Raw genomic sequence first — 16,246 nt, 5'->3', positions numbered from 1 at the left:
TTAAAAATTAATATTTATCAATGAATGTCTTTCTAAACCCTTTGCATTTGGGACTTTCTTTTCTTTTTCTGTAATATTTTATAAGGATTTTTCCGTGTTTAAAGCGCAGGGACATTTTTTTTACTATTATTATTATTATTATTATTATTATTATGTTTTTCCAACAAAAAACATGTTTATATTAATTAAGAAATATATCATAAAATCTCTCATCCAGGATAGTCGAATTGGAAGACTTTTCACTGTGGCTTCCGACTTTACGCCTGCACTTCCGGGTTAGCGTTTTTTGCTGATAAGAGTCGACTGGAGGTCATGTAATAAAGTGTGTCGATTGGCAGGTTACTCTAGAATCTCATGGCTACTGCAAACACGTTATTGTTTCTGTAATCGCATTGTGCTTCTTGAATTAGTCATGTCGCAAGCATCGTCTGGATTCACTCCGGCTGCTCAAGTCCCACATGGATCCAGTAAGGTAGGCAGTTAATTCACCTGACAGTATTTATAAACTTCACATTCTGTCCCTTGCTGCTCTTTCTTATGCAGTAATACTTCCATGTGTAATGTGTTTTTGTCTCAGGAACTTTCGTAGAGCTTTGTCAAGTACAGTTTTGTCTTTTCAGGGTCCTTTAGGGGCTGCATATATTCCCAATGAGGAAGAGAGGCGTATCTTCAGAGAATGCAATTCAGAAAGCTTCTGGTATAGATGTGAGTACTGTTCTATATGAAATAACTATATTGTTTAGTTTGCCATGTATCGTCTGATTATGTGCCAGTGTAATGCATATCTCTCATGTATTTGCAGCCTTGCCATTTTCTGCCATTGCAGTCACAGTCACTCAGGTGTTGGTATCTAAAGGTGAGGTCAAGTCCTTTTGACTGGCATTCAGATGGTTTACTGTATCCAGCAGACAGCAGGGACTCTACTACAGATCACTCACTAATGTAAAAAATATGAAAGAATATCACTGTAAACCCTTTTGTCTTCATTACTGGAAAAATCAAGTTGTTTTAATTTAACATTACTTAAAATGTCAAGTTTGGGCTCATAACTCAGATACCTATGCTTCTTTAACTTATTTGTTTTAAAAATCCATAGACTTAAGAATTTAAGTGTTAATAATTTAAACGATGTAATACAAAACTGAGGCTATGGGGAATACCCATAATCCCTTGTGCTTATTTAATTGTGTTTCCTTGGTCAAAGGGAACACATGGGAGCATTTAAATAGTTTCAGATTTCATAGGTGTTTTTACTCTTGCTGTATTATTTATGTTTTGTTGCAAATAGTTGTTTCATGTTATGTCACCATCCGTGTGTTCTGTGTGCTCTTTGGTCAAGTTGGACCATGTTAACTCTATCTCAGTTCTCCTTGTGCATGTGCAACTGAAGTTCAGGCATATATGCATTTCTGTGGAAAGAAGTTTATTTTAAGATTCATCTCAAATTAATTATACCTTTTATTTGTGCTGTTATTGTATGATCTAAATTAGAGTCAGTTCAATTAAAATTATTAAGTAGAAACAACAGTATTGAAATAGCAAATCTGAGTTTAGTCTACTTGCATCTAGTCACCTTTACTTAAATAGTTAAGTTCATTTCATATCAGATTAATTACACAAGTTTTGGAGATGCCATTACTCAATTAAATTGAGGGAACGAGTTTACTGTATCAATTGAGTAAAGTCAACTTATTTTGGTTTTTAGAGCTGATGTAACTTTCTCAGTGTTAAAGTACTTTCTACTATCCCAGCTTAATATCCAGAAACAACTATAAGTAAGCCATTCATAGGTAAATTTTCTCGAAAACTGTAAACACTGTGCGCTATATAAGTTCCTGTTTGTTTTGTGCGCCCAGACAACATTACTCAACCTATGGCATGAGTTGGTGGCGGGACTATCTGATGGTTTGAACGACAGCAGATAGGCGGCATATTCAGAAAGCTGTTTTGAAAACATTAATTTTTGGAATTCCTTTCGGTGGCTCTAGCGGTGCAGAAATTACATACTTCAGCTTTGTGTAGAAGTGATGTTTTAAGGATGTTAACTCTATTCTTTTGTGAATTTGTTGTCTCACCATCCCATTTTGTTCCTAGCTCTTTTTTTTTTTTTTTTTTTGAGCCTGTTGTACCTGCTATTTACCATGAGCAACTACTGCAGCTAAAATTTCCCTACTGAGATCAATATAATGTTATCGTTTTATAATTATTTGTCCGCAGGAATGCTTTCTCCATCACCCCGATTTGGCTCCCTTCCCAAAATTGCCAGTGAGTATCAAGAACAAGCACCAGCATCAGAAACTAAGGGGCGCTTGGGGCAAAAATGCAACCAAAAGTAACAAAAATGCCCCTGAAATTGAAAATGTGGGTGCAAAAAAATGCCCCCGTTATTAATTAGTCTGTTTTTGTGTTATAACATCTGATATAGTTCTTAATATTCTGTTCTAAACTTAGTTATATACATCACATAAAATATTATTTGATTTAATTTTGTGGGTAGTAGGTAATGTATTCTCAATCTAAATATTTAGATTGAGAACTTATGTTCATGAATTGATTGAAGTTAAATATTTGAATACAAAAATGACAGTATATTTTTTAAAATGTTTAGAAAAAAAATGCTCCCGAAAATCAGTTATTGCCCCTTTTTGAAAAAGGTCAATTCAAAGAGCCTGGGTAAATCAGCGAGTATTGACGCTGACTACCACCCCTGGAGTCGCGAGTTCAAATCCAGGGTGTGCTGAGTAACTCCAGCCAGGTCTCCTGAGCAACCAAATTGGGCCGGTTGCTAGGGTGGGTAGAGTCACACGGGGTAACCTCCTCGTGGTTACTATAATGTGGTTCTCGCTCTCGGTGGGTCGCGTGGTGAGTTGTGCGTGGATGCTGCAGAGAATAGCGTGGGCCTCCATGTCTCCGCGGTAATGCGCTCAACAAGCCATGTAATAAGATGTGCGGATTGACGGTCTCAGACGCAGAGGCAACTGAGATTCGTCCTCCACCACCCGGATTGAGGCGAGTCACTACGCCACCACGAGGATTTAGAGCGCATTGGGAATTGGGCATTCCAAATTGGGGAGAAAAGGGGAGAAAAAAAAATTAAGTAATTTTGGATTCTGACACGGGCAAGCGTTAATGTTATAGAGATTTAAAGACAGCTAATATCAAGGCCATATTTGAGAAAATGGAGGGCATTTTTCAAAGCACCTCTAAATGTATATAACCTTTTTGTAGTTGCTGGCATAGTGGGATACATCAGTGGAAAAATGTCTTACATGAGAGCGTGTCAAGAAAAGTTTATGAAACTGGAGAACTCCCCACTTGGAGAGGCACTGCGACAGGGACATCTGCATCCCGTGCCTTCTGAGTAAGCACATCTTTTCAAACTGCATGCAAACATCATTTCATACTTTGTGTATATTATTTTCAGTTTCTTATCTGAAGATACATTTTCAAATAACAGTACATTAATATAAGTTTAGGGGCAGTGGTGGCTCAGCAGCTAAGGCTCTGGGTTACTGATCAGAAGGTCAGGGGTTCAAGCCCCAGCACTGCCAAGTTACCACTGTTGGGCCCTTGAGCAAGGCCCTTGACCCTATCTGCTCCAGGGGCACCATATCATGGCTGACACTGCACTCTGACCCCAGCTTAGCTGGGATATGTGAAAAAAAGAATTTCACTATATGTGTGATAAATAAATAAAATTATAATTATTAGTCTTGCATATTGTAAGCCAAGTAATAAGACACCTATTGAAATATTGTTCATGATACATAATACACTTGCAGTACATGTAAATTATAACAGTATTCTTGTGTCTGCTGTGTTTGTTTTAAAAGGTTAAACCAATCAGAGTTCGCAGATCCAAACCTATCAGAATCTCAACAGTCTGCTTCTACGTCAGTGTTCCAACCTGTGACAGAATCCAGTTCTATGCCAGAGAGTCACAGTAGTTACACAAGTGACTATCCATACAGCAGCCCCTCCCAGTCATATGACCCTACCCCTTTTAGCTCTGGATTCAGTGATTCTGGACCTATAGGCATCAGGGATGACATTAATCCTCAAGGTACTGCCACCCATACACAAAGACCGGAACAACAGTCACATTTCATGGCCAAAATCTGAACTTCTGTGTATTTCTTTTGTGTTCACTTGCTAACACTGGTAATGAGTCATATTAAAGGAATATTCCGGGTTCAATACAAGTTAAGCTCAGTCGATAGCATTTGAGGCATAATATTGATTACCATAAAAAAAAATTTAAAAATCAGACTTGTTCCACCTTTTCTTTAAAAAAAGCACAAATCTGAGTTCCAGTGAGGCACTTATAATTGAAGTGAATGGGGCCAATCCGTAAACGTTAAAATACTATTTTAAAAGTATAGCCACAAGACGTAAACAATATGCATGTTAACATGATTTTGGTGTGATTAAAATTGCTTACTAACTTTTTCTGTGTAAAGTTATAGACAATTTTACAACTTTGTTGCAAAAGTGACCCTGAAATGACTGCAAAAATGAAGATTTAAACAACAAACAGCTCAAATAATACATTACTTTTAACAGAAGAATGAATGTTAGGGTTTTATAAAATGATAAGCTTCAAATTTCTGCTTTTTAAAACCTCCAAAAATGGACCCCATTCTCTTCTATTTTCAGTGCCTCGCTGTAACCAAGATTTTAACCAAAAAAAGGAGGAACAAGTGGTAATCAACATTATGCCACGAATGCTGTCGATTGAGCTTAACTTGTATTGAACCCGGAATATTCCTTTAAATAAATACACTAGAATCTAATTGGTACATCTTTTAATCAGTAGTTTGCATTTATCCCAAAGCTCCACCTTATGATGAAGATGTGCCCAAGAAGAAGGCTGTGTTGTACGAGGAACTGCGTAGTAAGAACAGAGAGAACTACGAGGTCACTCTCACGCAGAAAGCTGAAACACTGCTGAAACCACAAACGGATGTCCCAGTATCTAAGAAGGAAGGTGAGCATCAGTAACTGATTTCACTGCATTTTTAACTGGTCTATAGCCATAATAATTTGAGACCTCCAAAGAACACATTTGGCTCTTTGAAATTCTAAAATTTGAAGTAGAAGTAAATAAACTTGTAGTTTATGTTGTTAAATCCACCTTTTTCACTGGCAGTGAAATTATCCATTATGCTTGGCGCGTTCGTACAATGTGGATGCAACAGACTTCCACTTCGCAACTTATTCCCATTACCAAGCACTGAAATATCACTAACAACAGTCAGTCTGTGTTTACTTAATGTAAACCCCTTTCTCACTAATGTCTGCGTATGGTCATTAGGTTTCGATGGCAATCCCGAATAGATGAGAACACAATCACACACACATTTGCATGGTAAAGTTACTGGACTCTAGCGCTCTCTGCACACACCTTGTATGTGTGTGTGTGAAAGAGAGAGAGACACAGACATACAACACACAGAGAGAGAGAGAATCCACGAATATGATGCGCTAGTTTTCATTGCGTTTCTTGTTGAGCACTTCAATATGAAAACAGCAAAATTCCGGACATTTAGGGAATCTAGAAATCTGACCGAACAGTTTATTAAGGTTAGAAAAAGAGGACATGTCCGTGAAAAGAGGGTGTATAGTCATCATAGGTTCCATTTAAAAAAATCTTCCGATTTATGGCATTATTTCTGCATTTAACAAGTTCTCACACACTCTACCAACAACGACTCTGTCTCTACCTCATTCACATACACTCTCAGCACGACATGAGATATGAACCTTGTAAAGATGATTTAATTAAAAAAAAAAACAACAACAAGGTGCTTGGTTTAAATGTTTTTCATCTTTGTTATCTCCCAAAATTATGGACATCATTTGGAATGATCTATCATATTTTTAAAAATAGGCAAGTGACAGAGAATTAGTTTAAAGCAACCTCTGATAATTACATCTGGACTTGAAATGTTTCAGCATTGGCAGCTTTTGGGGGGCTTATTGTTGTGACATTCATTTTACAGTAGTTTGTAAGCCACCTGTAGTTGTTATAACACCCTGTAACAGCACATATTCATCCAGACCCTTAGCTGCTCGCCATCACCTGTAACGTTAGTCTAGCTGATAACAACTAAGCGGAAGTGTGGAGCATCCGAGAGGGAAGTGTCTTGCCGTAATGGCACCACCCATGGAGAAGTCAGGAAAAAGGTGGATATTTAACTTGTTTATATCCCCAAAGATTGTGATTAAATATAAAAAGCCTAGCATCCATATTTGATTACTTTATCAACCAAATGCTTTGTAGCCAATAAACTGGGGCAACATGAGACTAAGTTACTACGTCAATTACACAATGATAATGAGTAGATTAAAGTAACTTTCAGTATGTGGGTTCTAACCTGCTGCCTTTAACTATCTTCCATTTATAACGAGACCAGCTCCACATAAGCCATGTATAGTAAATGTACAGTAGGAGAGGATATTTCCACTTAGTATGAAGTAGTATGAAATCCATGCCCTTATGTTATCAGGAAGATGGAGAATATACTAGATAAACTATGCCTGATGATAAACTCAAATAGTCAAGTGAAGACGCCAGTGGAAGCATTGTGTAATGATTAGGCATTTGTAAGAATCATTAAATAATTATTTTATTACATCACCTCAGTGTCCTGCTTATATTGTAATCGGCAAACCTGACATCTTTATAGAATCTTTTTTTTTTTTTGTGCCCTTTTCACCTCTTCAGTTAAAAAGAATATGTATGGAGATGCTTGGGATGAGTAAGCATGAACTGGAGGATCAACTGTCCAAAGGAGTTCAGTGAGACATCACGATCTGAATAATGACTTCTGTGGAGTTTGTTCAAGACTCATTCTGCCAGATCACGCCAAAATCCACAATCAGATTCTGAATTGAAGGCGAATGTACTGTAAGGAGCAAAGTTTTGGGAATAAATGCAAATTCGTTAGAATAAAAAAATTTACTCTCTTTGTTTTTGTTTATACATGTAGTAGTTTGAAAACAATGTTTATCTTAATTTCTTCTTGTTGTAAGTGGATTTAAGAAATAATTTGAACAAAGTATCAGTTTTTTTATTGATTGGGAAATGCTTTGTTTGTTAGGAATAATTAATCATTTTAAAATTAAGATTACTTACCATAAACCCAGAAAATGTATGTGTAGTAAATAACTGCAGTAAGATTGCTTCTCCGCTGAAAGTTGAGCACAACAAAAAACAAACTGTGCCCAGGTAAACAGTCATGTTATGACGGTAGAAATGTTTGAACTTGGCACCACGATAATGATGACATCACTGATGCTACAGTAATACGCCCTTTAAGCCGGCAATAATAGGTAAGGATATGCTTGTACTGAGTTTTAATGGCAGATGTTTCCTTTTTAAATACAACTTCAGTTTCATTCTCTGGATCATGTTTGCTAACCCTGCTACACAAGATATTCTTTGAATTTAAATGTTGAACCCAAACATTTCAAATAAAGCCTGTTATTCATTTGCTGCTCTGTTTTCCAACATGTAAATATAAAGAATAATTCATTCTACCATATACCAACAACCAACCATAGTGTCAAAACAAAACAAAAAAAACTACTCTTTAAAAAATGTCAGCTCCATGACTTAAAGGAATAGTTCCCCCAAAAATGAAAATGTTATTATCAATAACTCACAAAAGCTCCAAAAAGAACAAAGTCAGCACAAAAGTAATCCATATGACTCCAGTGGATTCATCCATTTCTTATGAAGCGATATGATGGGTTTGAGTGAGAAACAGATTAATAATTAAGTCCTTTTTTCACTATAAATTCTCCTCCCTGCCCAGTAGGTGGCGATGTGCATGCAGAATGTGAATTGCCAAAAACAAAAGAAGAAAAAAGTTAAAGTGGAGATTGATAGTAAAAAAAAAAAAGGACATAAATATTGATCCATTTCTCACCCACACCAATCATATCGCTTCTGAAGAAATGGATTTAAACCACTGGAGTTTTATGGATTACTTTTATGCTGCCTTTGTCTTTTTTGGAGCTTCAAAGTTTTGTATCCATTTACTTGCATTGTAAGGACCAACAGAGCTTAAATATTCTCCTAAAAATCTATGTTTGTGTTCAGCAGAAAAAAGAAAGTCATGCACGTCTGGGATGGCATGAGGGTAAGTAAATTATGAGTTTTAATTTTTGGGTGAACTATCCCTTTATTCAGTACAATATTATGTATGAACGAATGAAACCCTCCACCTGTAATTAAAAACCATCTGATTAATGCCATAAGATTTAAGCGAAACATTCACTCCATCTCTATATTATAAACAACAGACAATGTTGTGTAAATGTCATTGTTATTTAACATTTATACCAGATTTGACATTGTGCTTGTGTGCCAAACATGAGACACTTTACTACATAATCTCACAGCCTTCCTGAAATCCAGCCCATGTAGTAATATACACTATACCGCTAAATTATTACTGGTATTTGCCACATCGATGGCTCCATAATTTCCAATGTAGATTTTTTTTTCCCCCCAGGCATTTCATTTCAATTGAAGCAGCATTTTGCTCTTATTTCAAAGGTTAAATTGTCCACATTGTGTAGCTGCTTTTTGTAGTGTCTTGGCGCCCCCTGGTGATTAGTTTGTTCACATTCAAGATGGTTGCATCATTTCCAAAGGAGCTAAACATTTCAGATTCAATTTATTTTTATTAAAAAAATTCTTACAATAACATGAAGCATGTATGTGGGGTAATGAGATGTGTCCTCCTGATTCTAAAGACTCTGTAAAAGAAACATGAATAGATTTAACTTTAGCCTAGATAAGAGAGTATTTTGAGTCCTCTTCAATAAGCAGAGTTTGGTTAGTGTCGCTTAGCATGTAGATAAATAGGTGTCGGTAGGTGTGGTTTATAGTGTAGATCTACAGGTGCTGATTGATATGAATTAGTGTGTGCATATATGGGTGTGTTTGAGCAAGTAGTGTGTTTTTTACCTCAGCTCTGAGTGGGAGCATCAGGCGCTGTTGTCGCTGCCTGTGCTTCCTGCTGTTTTCACTTTTCACACACATGGATACAGTGTCTGTATAAAAGGGAACATTAATTCTCATATGAAAAAAAAAATCAATTCTGTTCCCTACATGCAAAAATCCTCATTAAAACTAAAGTTTTGAATTTTAAATTTTGATTTTAAAATATATATTTTTCCTATCCCAGCTTAATATGCAAATGCATTTGTAGGTTGATCAAAATATTGCTCTGTTTGTTTGAGCATCCCGACAACAAGATTGGCTCAAACAATCGCATGAGATTAGGGTGGGACTAACATTTTGTCCTCTCAATGGCAGACGGGGGTGTGTTGGGAAACCCCAAATCATTATTTTTGTGGTTCTGTGGTTTAGTGATGCTTGTGGCAACACAAGCTTTAAACTAGGAGAACTGTATGCATGAATTCTTACCTATGCCCAGGTCCAAAGCCACCGGCTCCAAATCCAGGAGGCCCAAAATCTGAACAAAACGCTTTGGTGAACTCAGGTCCCAGTTTATTGAACTTTTCTCTGCAAGTCCCGACGTAGGAAGCTTTGCCTACTGCATAACCTACAAGTGGGTGAGAAACAAATCAAATCAAATCAAATCCCTTTATTGTCACTCAACCACATACACAAGTGGGTGAAAGTCTTGGGTGCAGTTCCAAGCAACATAGCAGTATGACAATTACATAAACATCTGATTTACATATAACACAGTTTACACATCTGTTACACAACACAAATATACAATATACACCTAATAATATACAATATACAGTATACACAAAATAAGACCGTATACAATAAAATGTAATCAGTGGAAATAAATATGATGTGTTGTGTTGATATTCAGCTGAGAAATATTAAATGTGAGTCCAGTCTGAGGCTAATAAAGTGCAGTGCTGATATATATATTGTGAGCAATCAAGAGTTCAAAAGTCTGATTGCTTAGGGGAAGCAGACTTTTTAAACTCTCGATCGCTCACGATATATTATCAGCACTGATCATATAAGTCTTTTTTACTCTAAATTCTCCTCCCTGCCCAGAAGAAGAATGTGAAAGTTAAAGTTGAGATTGATAGTAAAAAAGGAATTAAATACTGATTTCTCACCCACACTTATATCGCTTCTGAAGATATTAATTTAAACACTTGAGTCATATGGATTAAAATTTGTGGTACCCATTCACTTACATTGTGAGGACCTACAGAGCTGAAATATTCTTCTAAAAATCTTTGTGTTCTGCAGCATAAAGAAAGTCATACACATCTGGGATGGCATGATGGTGAGTAAATAATAACAGAATCTTCATTTTTGGGTGAACTATTCGTTAAAGCACAATTGTTTTAGTCCTCAAGTATCCCTACTAGACTATTGTCACATTACACTCTTAAGCACTTTAGCACTCAAACTTAAAAAAAAAACTCCAAGAATAAATTTGTATGCAGAATCCTACCATTGTATATGAGGCCACGTCACAGTCATGCTCCCAACAGAGAGTGGCAGAGCTGTGGGAACATTTAACACAACATGTCAAAACTTAAAAGCTATTCATTATAACTCCTACAAAACTTAGACATTAACACAGTACACTTTATACGTAACTGTTTCATCACATGAAGAGAAATGCACATGGAAGCCCCTTTAAACACTACTGATGATCAGCCTAACACTTGTTTTTGGTTTAGTAAAGTCAGATTCAGAGGTTTGCACTGAATCTAAAAACATTAAGTAAGACAAGAAGTATTTGTGAATTCTTCCCCGTTTCAAATCTAAAAGAATGAAGCTCTGAATGAATTATTTCTTCCCTTACTCTACAGCACCTAAACAGATAAGGTAATGTTATAATAGTTATATAGTACTGATGGCGGAAAAGGAGACTGCCCATACCCACCACCCTACACCACTAAAGACAGCTGCCATCATCTAGCTCTTTCACCCAACACAAACACAGTGCTACTGTAAAGCCAAATTCCAGTTCAAAACATAAGCTGTAGATAATAATGGAGCTACTGATTTGGGGGGGGGGACTTTCTTGAACATTTATGTAGGACTACATATCTATCAAGTCCCTTTCACCAAAGCAAACTACCTGTGAAGATCATTCTGGGGAAAACCTTGTTTTCCTAGACATTTTTTATCCCAAATACACATTTCAGGGTTCTCACACCTTTTGACCAATGAATTTCCATGATTTTTTCACTGTTTTTCTAATCACTTCGATCAGTGTTTCTCAATCCTTTCCTAGAGTACCACTAACACTACACATTTTGGATGTCTCCCTCTCCCTTACCAAAGACACCTGATTCTACTAATTAGCTCATTAGTAGAATCCTCCTTAATCTGAATTGAGTGTGTCAAATAAGGGAGACATCCAAAATGTGGTGTTGGTGATAGTCCAGGACAGGATTTAGAAACACTGCCTTAGATTACTGGATTAGGATTTTTAAAGAATGTATAGAGGCCGCACTCACAAAGGACAATTTGTAAGTAATTAAATGTTCTATCATAGCATAAATTGAAAAATGCACATTTAATATAAAAAATTTCCATGACTTTTTAAATGAATATTCCGGGTTCAGTACAAGTTAAATTCAGTCGACAGCATTTGTGGCATAATGTTGATTACCACAAAAAATACCTTAGACACTTCCATCCTTTTCTTTAAAAAAAAAATCAAAAATCTAAGTTACAGTGAGGCACTTACAATGGAAGTGAATGGGGACAATTTTTGGAGGGTTTAAAAGGCAGAAATGTGAAGCTTGCAGTTTTATAAAAACACTTACAATTAATTCTTCTGTTAAAACGAATGTATTATTTGAGCTGTAAATTTGTTTAAATAATGTTTACAGTCGTTTTAGGGTTTATTGACATCGTCATGGCAACGAAGTTGTAAAATTGGTTGCAACTTTACACAGAAATGGTTAGGAAGCACTAAAATGTTAAAAATGCATAATGTTTACATCTTGTGGCTATACTTTTAAAACAATTAGTATTTTAATGTTTACGGATTGGCCACATACACTTCCATTGTAAGTGCCTCACTGGAAACCAGATTTTAGCTTTTATTTAAAGAAAATTTAAATTTCAAAATTTAAATTTGTGGTAATCTACATTATGCCACAAATGCTCTCGATTGATCTTAACTATTCCTTTAATGTTTACCTCATTTCTATGACCTTTTAAGGCCTGGAAATGCCTATTATAAAATTCCCTGATTTGGCCTGCTTTTACATGACCGTGGGAACCCCTGATAATTTGAAAGTTAATGCAAACAAATCACTAAAACATTTTGAACACAAGAGCTGTAAAGTCAAACACTTTTTTTTTTTAACAGAACAAAAAACAGACAAAAACACCATATTCAATCTTGTTTACAGCGATAGAAAATGAAACATGTTCTTATATTTCTGTGGCTTTGCTTACCTTGATACCAGAAGCTCTCATTCTGGCATTCCTTCCATATCTGCTTTAAATCGTCCCTGGGAAAGTGTGGATCAGCTATGGGGCATTGAAATTGCTATAATAACAAGCAGGTCACAGAACAGTGGTCCTGAATACTCCTGTCCTTTGGAGATACTTGAAGAGTTTTGGGAAATTGCTCCCATCCATCAAACAGTTGTTTCAATACGTTAAACAATCACCATGTGCTACTTGGAAACCAGGTGGCAGGTTATAAAAAACAATTTGAATATCTGAACACATTTAAAAAGTATCTAAAATCCACAACAACAAATCATAATTTATCTAGTAAAACCATATCTCATTGTAAACACGGAGAACGTAGAGTAGATGGAGGCATGATGAAAGCCATCTGCAATCAGTATAACAGGAAGTGAGGTGAACATTGTTACAGTCTGCATGGTATCAGCCATATGAACCTTTCTCTGAACAAACACTCAAATAAAATGCTGCATTTAAAATAGAACAGAATGCATATCCTCTTTAAGATGCACATAAATGTTAATACTAAAGATCAAGGCATCTTTTTCTTTTCACTGTAGTAAAAAGTTATAGCCTAAGTTATATAAAAGTTTGCAGCTCACAGAATAGAATTTAGCAGATGAGCAAAACTACTCACATTGTATTGAATCTGCATTAACTGCAGTCTCTTTGAAAGACAAACTTCCCTTAACAGTCAACACCCACGTCTTCCTCGCAATTTCCAATACACACTCTGCTACCTTCCACTGAGCTTGGCCGTGCTTTACGTCCTCCATTCCTCCACCTGTACTTTGATTTGTTTCTGTGGTCATGTCTTTTTCATTCATTTCTTTCTAGCTGTCTGTTCTGCTTTTGTCGTCTTCTAGGTGCTTTTTCACTCTTTTTACTGTTTGTCTTTAGAGTTATTAGGGCTCCACCTTCCATTCATTTACTTCATACATGCCCCTCCCATTGGTGGGGAAGTGCTGTGATGTCCTGTAGTACAGAGGGCTGCATGCACCCCAAATGCAATGTCATGCTTGTCATGCAAATTACCGGCATATAAACAGACTCAGTTGAATATGTATAATTGAAATAAATGTGTCATTACGTTGGAACTGCGTTCATAAAATATGAAATCATCTTAAAGGTTGTTGGAAGAATTTCTCAGCTCTGTAGGTCCATACAATGCAAGTGAATGGTGATAAGGCCTTTGAAGCTCCAAAAAGGAGATAAAGTCAGCATAAACATAATGCATCAGACTCCAGTGGTTTAATCAATGTTTTCTGAAGCGATCCAGTTGGTATTGGTTCTGAACAGACCAAAATGTAACTCCTTTTTCACTGTACATCTTGCATTGCAGTCTCTAAAAAAGCAGCAAAACTTTATTTTGATTTCACGGGGTCTTTAAACATATTCACCCAGCAGAGAAAGTAAATTGCTAAATATATATACCGTGTGTGTATAATATATATATATATACACATCTCACTGATTCTTGAGATAAGGGACAAAACATGTCTTACATACAAAAGATATCTTTATTTTAAAAATCAAGAAATTCATAACAATAAAAATACTGAAAGTTAAATCTAAAGGAAATGTGTGTACTCAGGGCATTTTTTTTTTTTTCTTATATTTTAAAAGAATTTCATTAGAATTTTTTAAATACATGCTCTATACTTGTACTTGCACATGTAACTTAACCTGTCCTCAGCAAGAGGTCACAATGTTAAACTGCTAAACAAAGTGTTTAAAAATGCAACAAATTCATAAATATAAATATCAAATGAAAGGTAGGGATCTGTAAGATATCAAACAATACATTAAGAAAACTTTAAATGATATTTTCCATAAAAAAACTGCCTATCAAATTTGTGTCCTCACTTTGCGTCAACTCCGTCAGATTTTTTTTTTTTTTTAAATCCTGAATAAATCAGAAAATGTCCTGGACAGCTTTAACTCTGAGTACCCCTTTCCCACTTCCTGCTCATGGTGGATGCAACAGTAGGACAAGTGGTCTGGTACATTTGATATTTTTCATATTTTAAACAAACAATGTATAAGTCTCTGCAGTCACAGCTTCAACTTGTCATTCTCATTATTATAATTTCTGTTAAAATTGTGGGATCAATTTTGGCATTTTAGTTTAGTTTATAGAGGCATCTTCAACTGAGTGAAAAAAAAAATGGCTCCAGTGTACAACACATGGTTAAGATGGAAAAATATTACATTTGGTCAACTCAGTCAGAATTTTCAGAATAGTATGAAAACATAAAAAAAATATTGAATGTATTTTATCACTTAACTCCTTTACTGAACAATATTATTAGACAATTAAAGACTTTACACTTGTGGGATGAATCAAATTAAAATAGCATGCTTTTGGTGTGTCTGACAGAGTTGACACAAATGACAGTAAGATGCAAGATATGAAGTGAATAAATGTCAATTTTCAGAAAAAGAAAAAAGCGTCATCGTTCGTTAGCTGAGACCTTTGTCTACAAATATATCCATTTCAAATTAATTTAGAATTAAAAATAAAAACTCAGATTTTAAACATGTTTTGTCCCTTATCTCAAAAATCAGTGATATATATATATATATCATTAGACCATATATATACACAAATACCATTCACAGGTGAAGCAAATAACGTTGATCATCTCTTAACAAGGCCAGGTCTCAAGGTCTGGGTAGAACCAGAACCAACAATAAGCCAACAATCAGTTCTCGTAGTCAATGTGTTGAAAGCAGGAGAAATGGGCAGGAGTAAAGACCGGAGAGACTTTAACCAGGGCCAAATTGATATGGCTAGATGACTGGGTCAGCGCATCTATGAAACGGCAAATATTTGTAGGGTGCTCCAGGTCAGCAGTGGAGAGGACCTACTGACAGTGGTCCGAGAAGTGACAAACCACAAACTGGCAATAGGGTGTTGGGCGTAAAGGATCATCAATGAACGAAGGCAACTAAGGCTATCCCATCTGGTCCGAACTTGATGCACATGATGACCCTGTCCACCGTCAAAAACTCCTACAATGGGCACGTGAGTATCAGAACTGGACCTTGGAGCAGTGTAAGAAGGTTGCCTGGTCCAATGAGTTCCATTTTCAGAAAGAGATGTGGAAGGCCAGATGTACAACTAAACAAGAGGATAAGTACATCAGAGTCTCTAGTTTGAGAAATTGAAGACTCACATGTCCTCAGCTGACAGCTTCATTGAATTCTACCCGCTCAACACCAGTTTCATGTACAACAGTAAAGAGAAAACTCAGGGGTGCAGGCCTTATGAGAAGAAAAGCAAAGAAAAAGCCACTTTTGAAACAGAAATACAAAAAGAAAAGGTTAGAGTGGGCAAAGAAACACAGACATTGGACAACAGATAATTGGAAAAGAGTGTTATGGATCTTAACCACATTGAGCTTTTGTGGATCAGCTAGACTGTAAGGTGCGTGAGAAGTGCCCGACAAGACAGCCACATCTATGGCAAGTGCTACAGGAAGCGTGGGGTGAAATGTCACCTGAGTATCTGGACAAAGTGACAGCTAGAATGCCAAGGATCTGCAAAGCGGTCACTGCTGTATGTGGAGGATTTTTTGATGAGAACTCTTTGAAATAATTTAAGAAGCTCTGACATATTTTATTTTTTTCAAATTGTAATAGTAATTTTTCACATTATTAATGTCCTGACTATATATTGTGATCAGTTGAATGCCACTTTGGTGAATAAAAGTAACAATTTCTTTCCATAAATATATATATTGCATTTCATAAAAAATGTTCAATTGGTCAGACAGCATTAGCCTA

The 16,246-nt window shown here is 36.1% G+C and overlaps 2 protein-coding genes across 3 annotated transcripts; one reads left to right on the top strand and one right to left on the bottom strand.

The window, feature by feature from the left end:
• Positions 1–246: 246 nt before the first annotated feature.
• LOC127456756 (OCIA domain-containing protein 1-like) lies at positions 247–7,493 on the top strand. Of its 2 annotated transcripts, XM_051725326.1 has the most exons (8): positions 248–472; positions 621–705; positions 803–856; positions 2,218–2,265; positions 3,229–3,361; positions 3,834–4,063; positions 4,835–4,987; positions 6,728–7,493. In XM_051725326.1, the coding sequence occupies exons 1-8, from the start codon at positions 413–415 to the stop codon at positions 6,763–6,765; spliced, it is 801 nt and encodes a 266-aa protein (XP_051581286.1). In that variant the 5' UTR covers positions 248–412; the 3' UTR covers positions 6,766–7,493. The 2 variants fall into 2 exon arrangements, with proteins under 2 accessions (XP_051581287.1, XP_051581286.1); XM_051725327.1 differs by lacking the exons at positions 4,835–4,987; positions 6,728–7,493 and adding an exon at positions 4,657–4,793 and having other exon boundaries at positions 247–472.
• Positions 7,494–7,632: 139 nt separating this feature from the next.
• LOC127409948 (OCIA domain-containing protein 2-like) lies at positions 7,633–13,827 on the bottom strand. Its single transcript, XM_051644940.1, has 7 exons — positions 13,095–13,827; positions 12,440–12,514; positions 10,470–10,521; positions 10,420–10,424; positions 9,443–9,581; positions 8,981–9,066; positions 7,633–8,769 (listed from the first exon to the last, which is right to left on the bottom strand). Exons 1-6 carry the CDS (start codon positions 13,282–13,284, stop codon positions 9,039–9,041), a joined length of 489 nt encoding a protein of 162 aa, XP_051500900.1. The 5' UTR covers positions 13,285–13,827; the 3' UTR covers positions 7,633–8,769; positions 8,981–9,038.
• Positions 13,828–16,246: the final 2,419 nt, after the last annotated feature.

Source organism: Myxocyprinus asiaticus, chromosome 19, assembly GCF_019703515.2.
Source record: "Myxocyprinus asiaticus isolate MX2 ecotype Aquarium Trade chromosome 19, UBuf_Myxa_2, whole genome shotgun sequence".
Classification (NCBI taxonomy): Eukaryota; Metazoa; Chordata; class Actinopteri; order Cypriniformes; family Catostomidae; genus Myxocyprinus; species Myxocyprinus asiaticus.
Note: the sequence above shows the minus strand (reverse complement) of the source record. Positions and strands in the feature narration are given on the sequence as shown.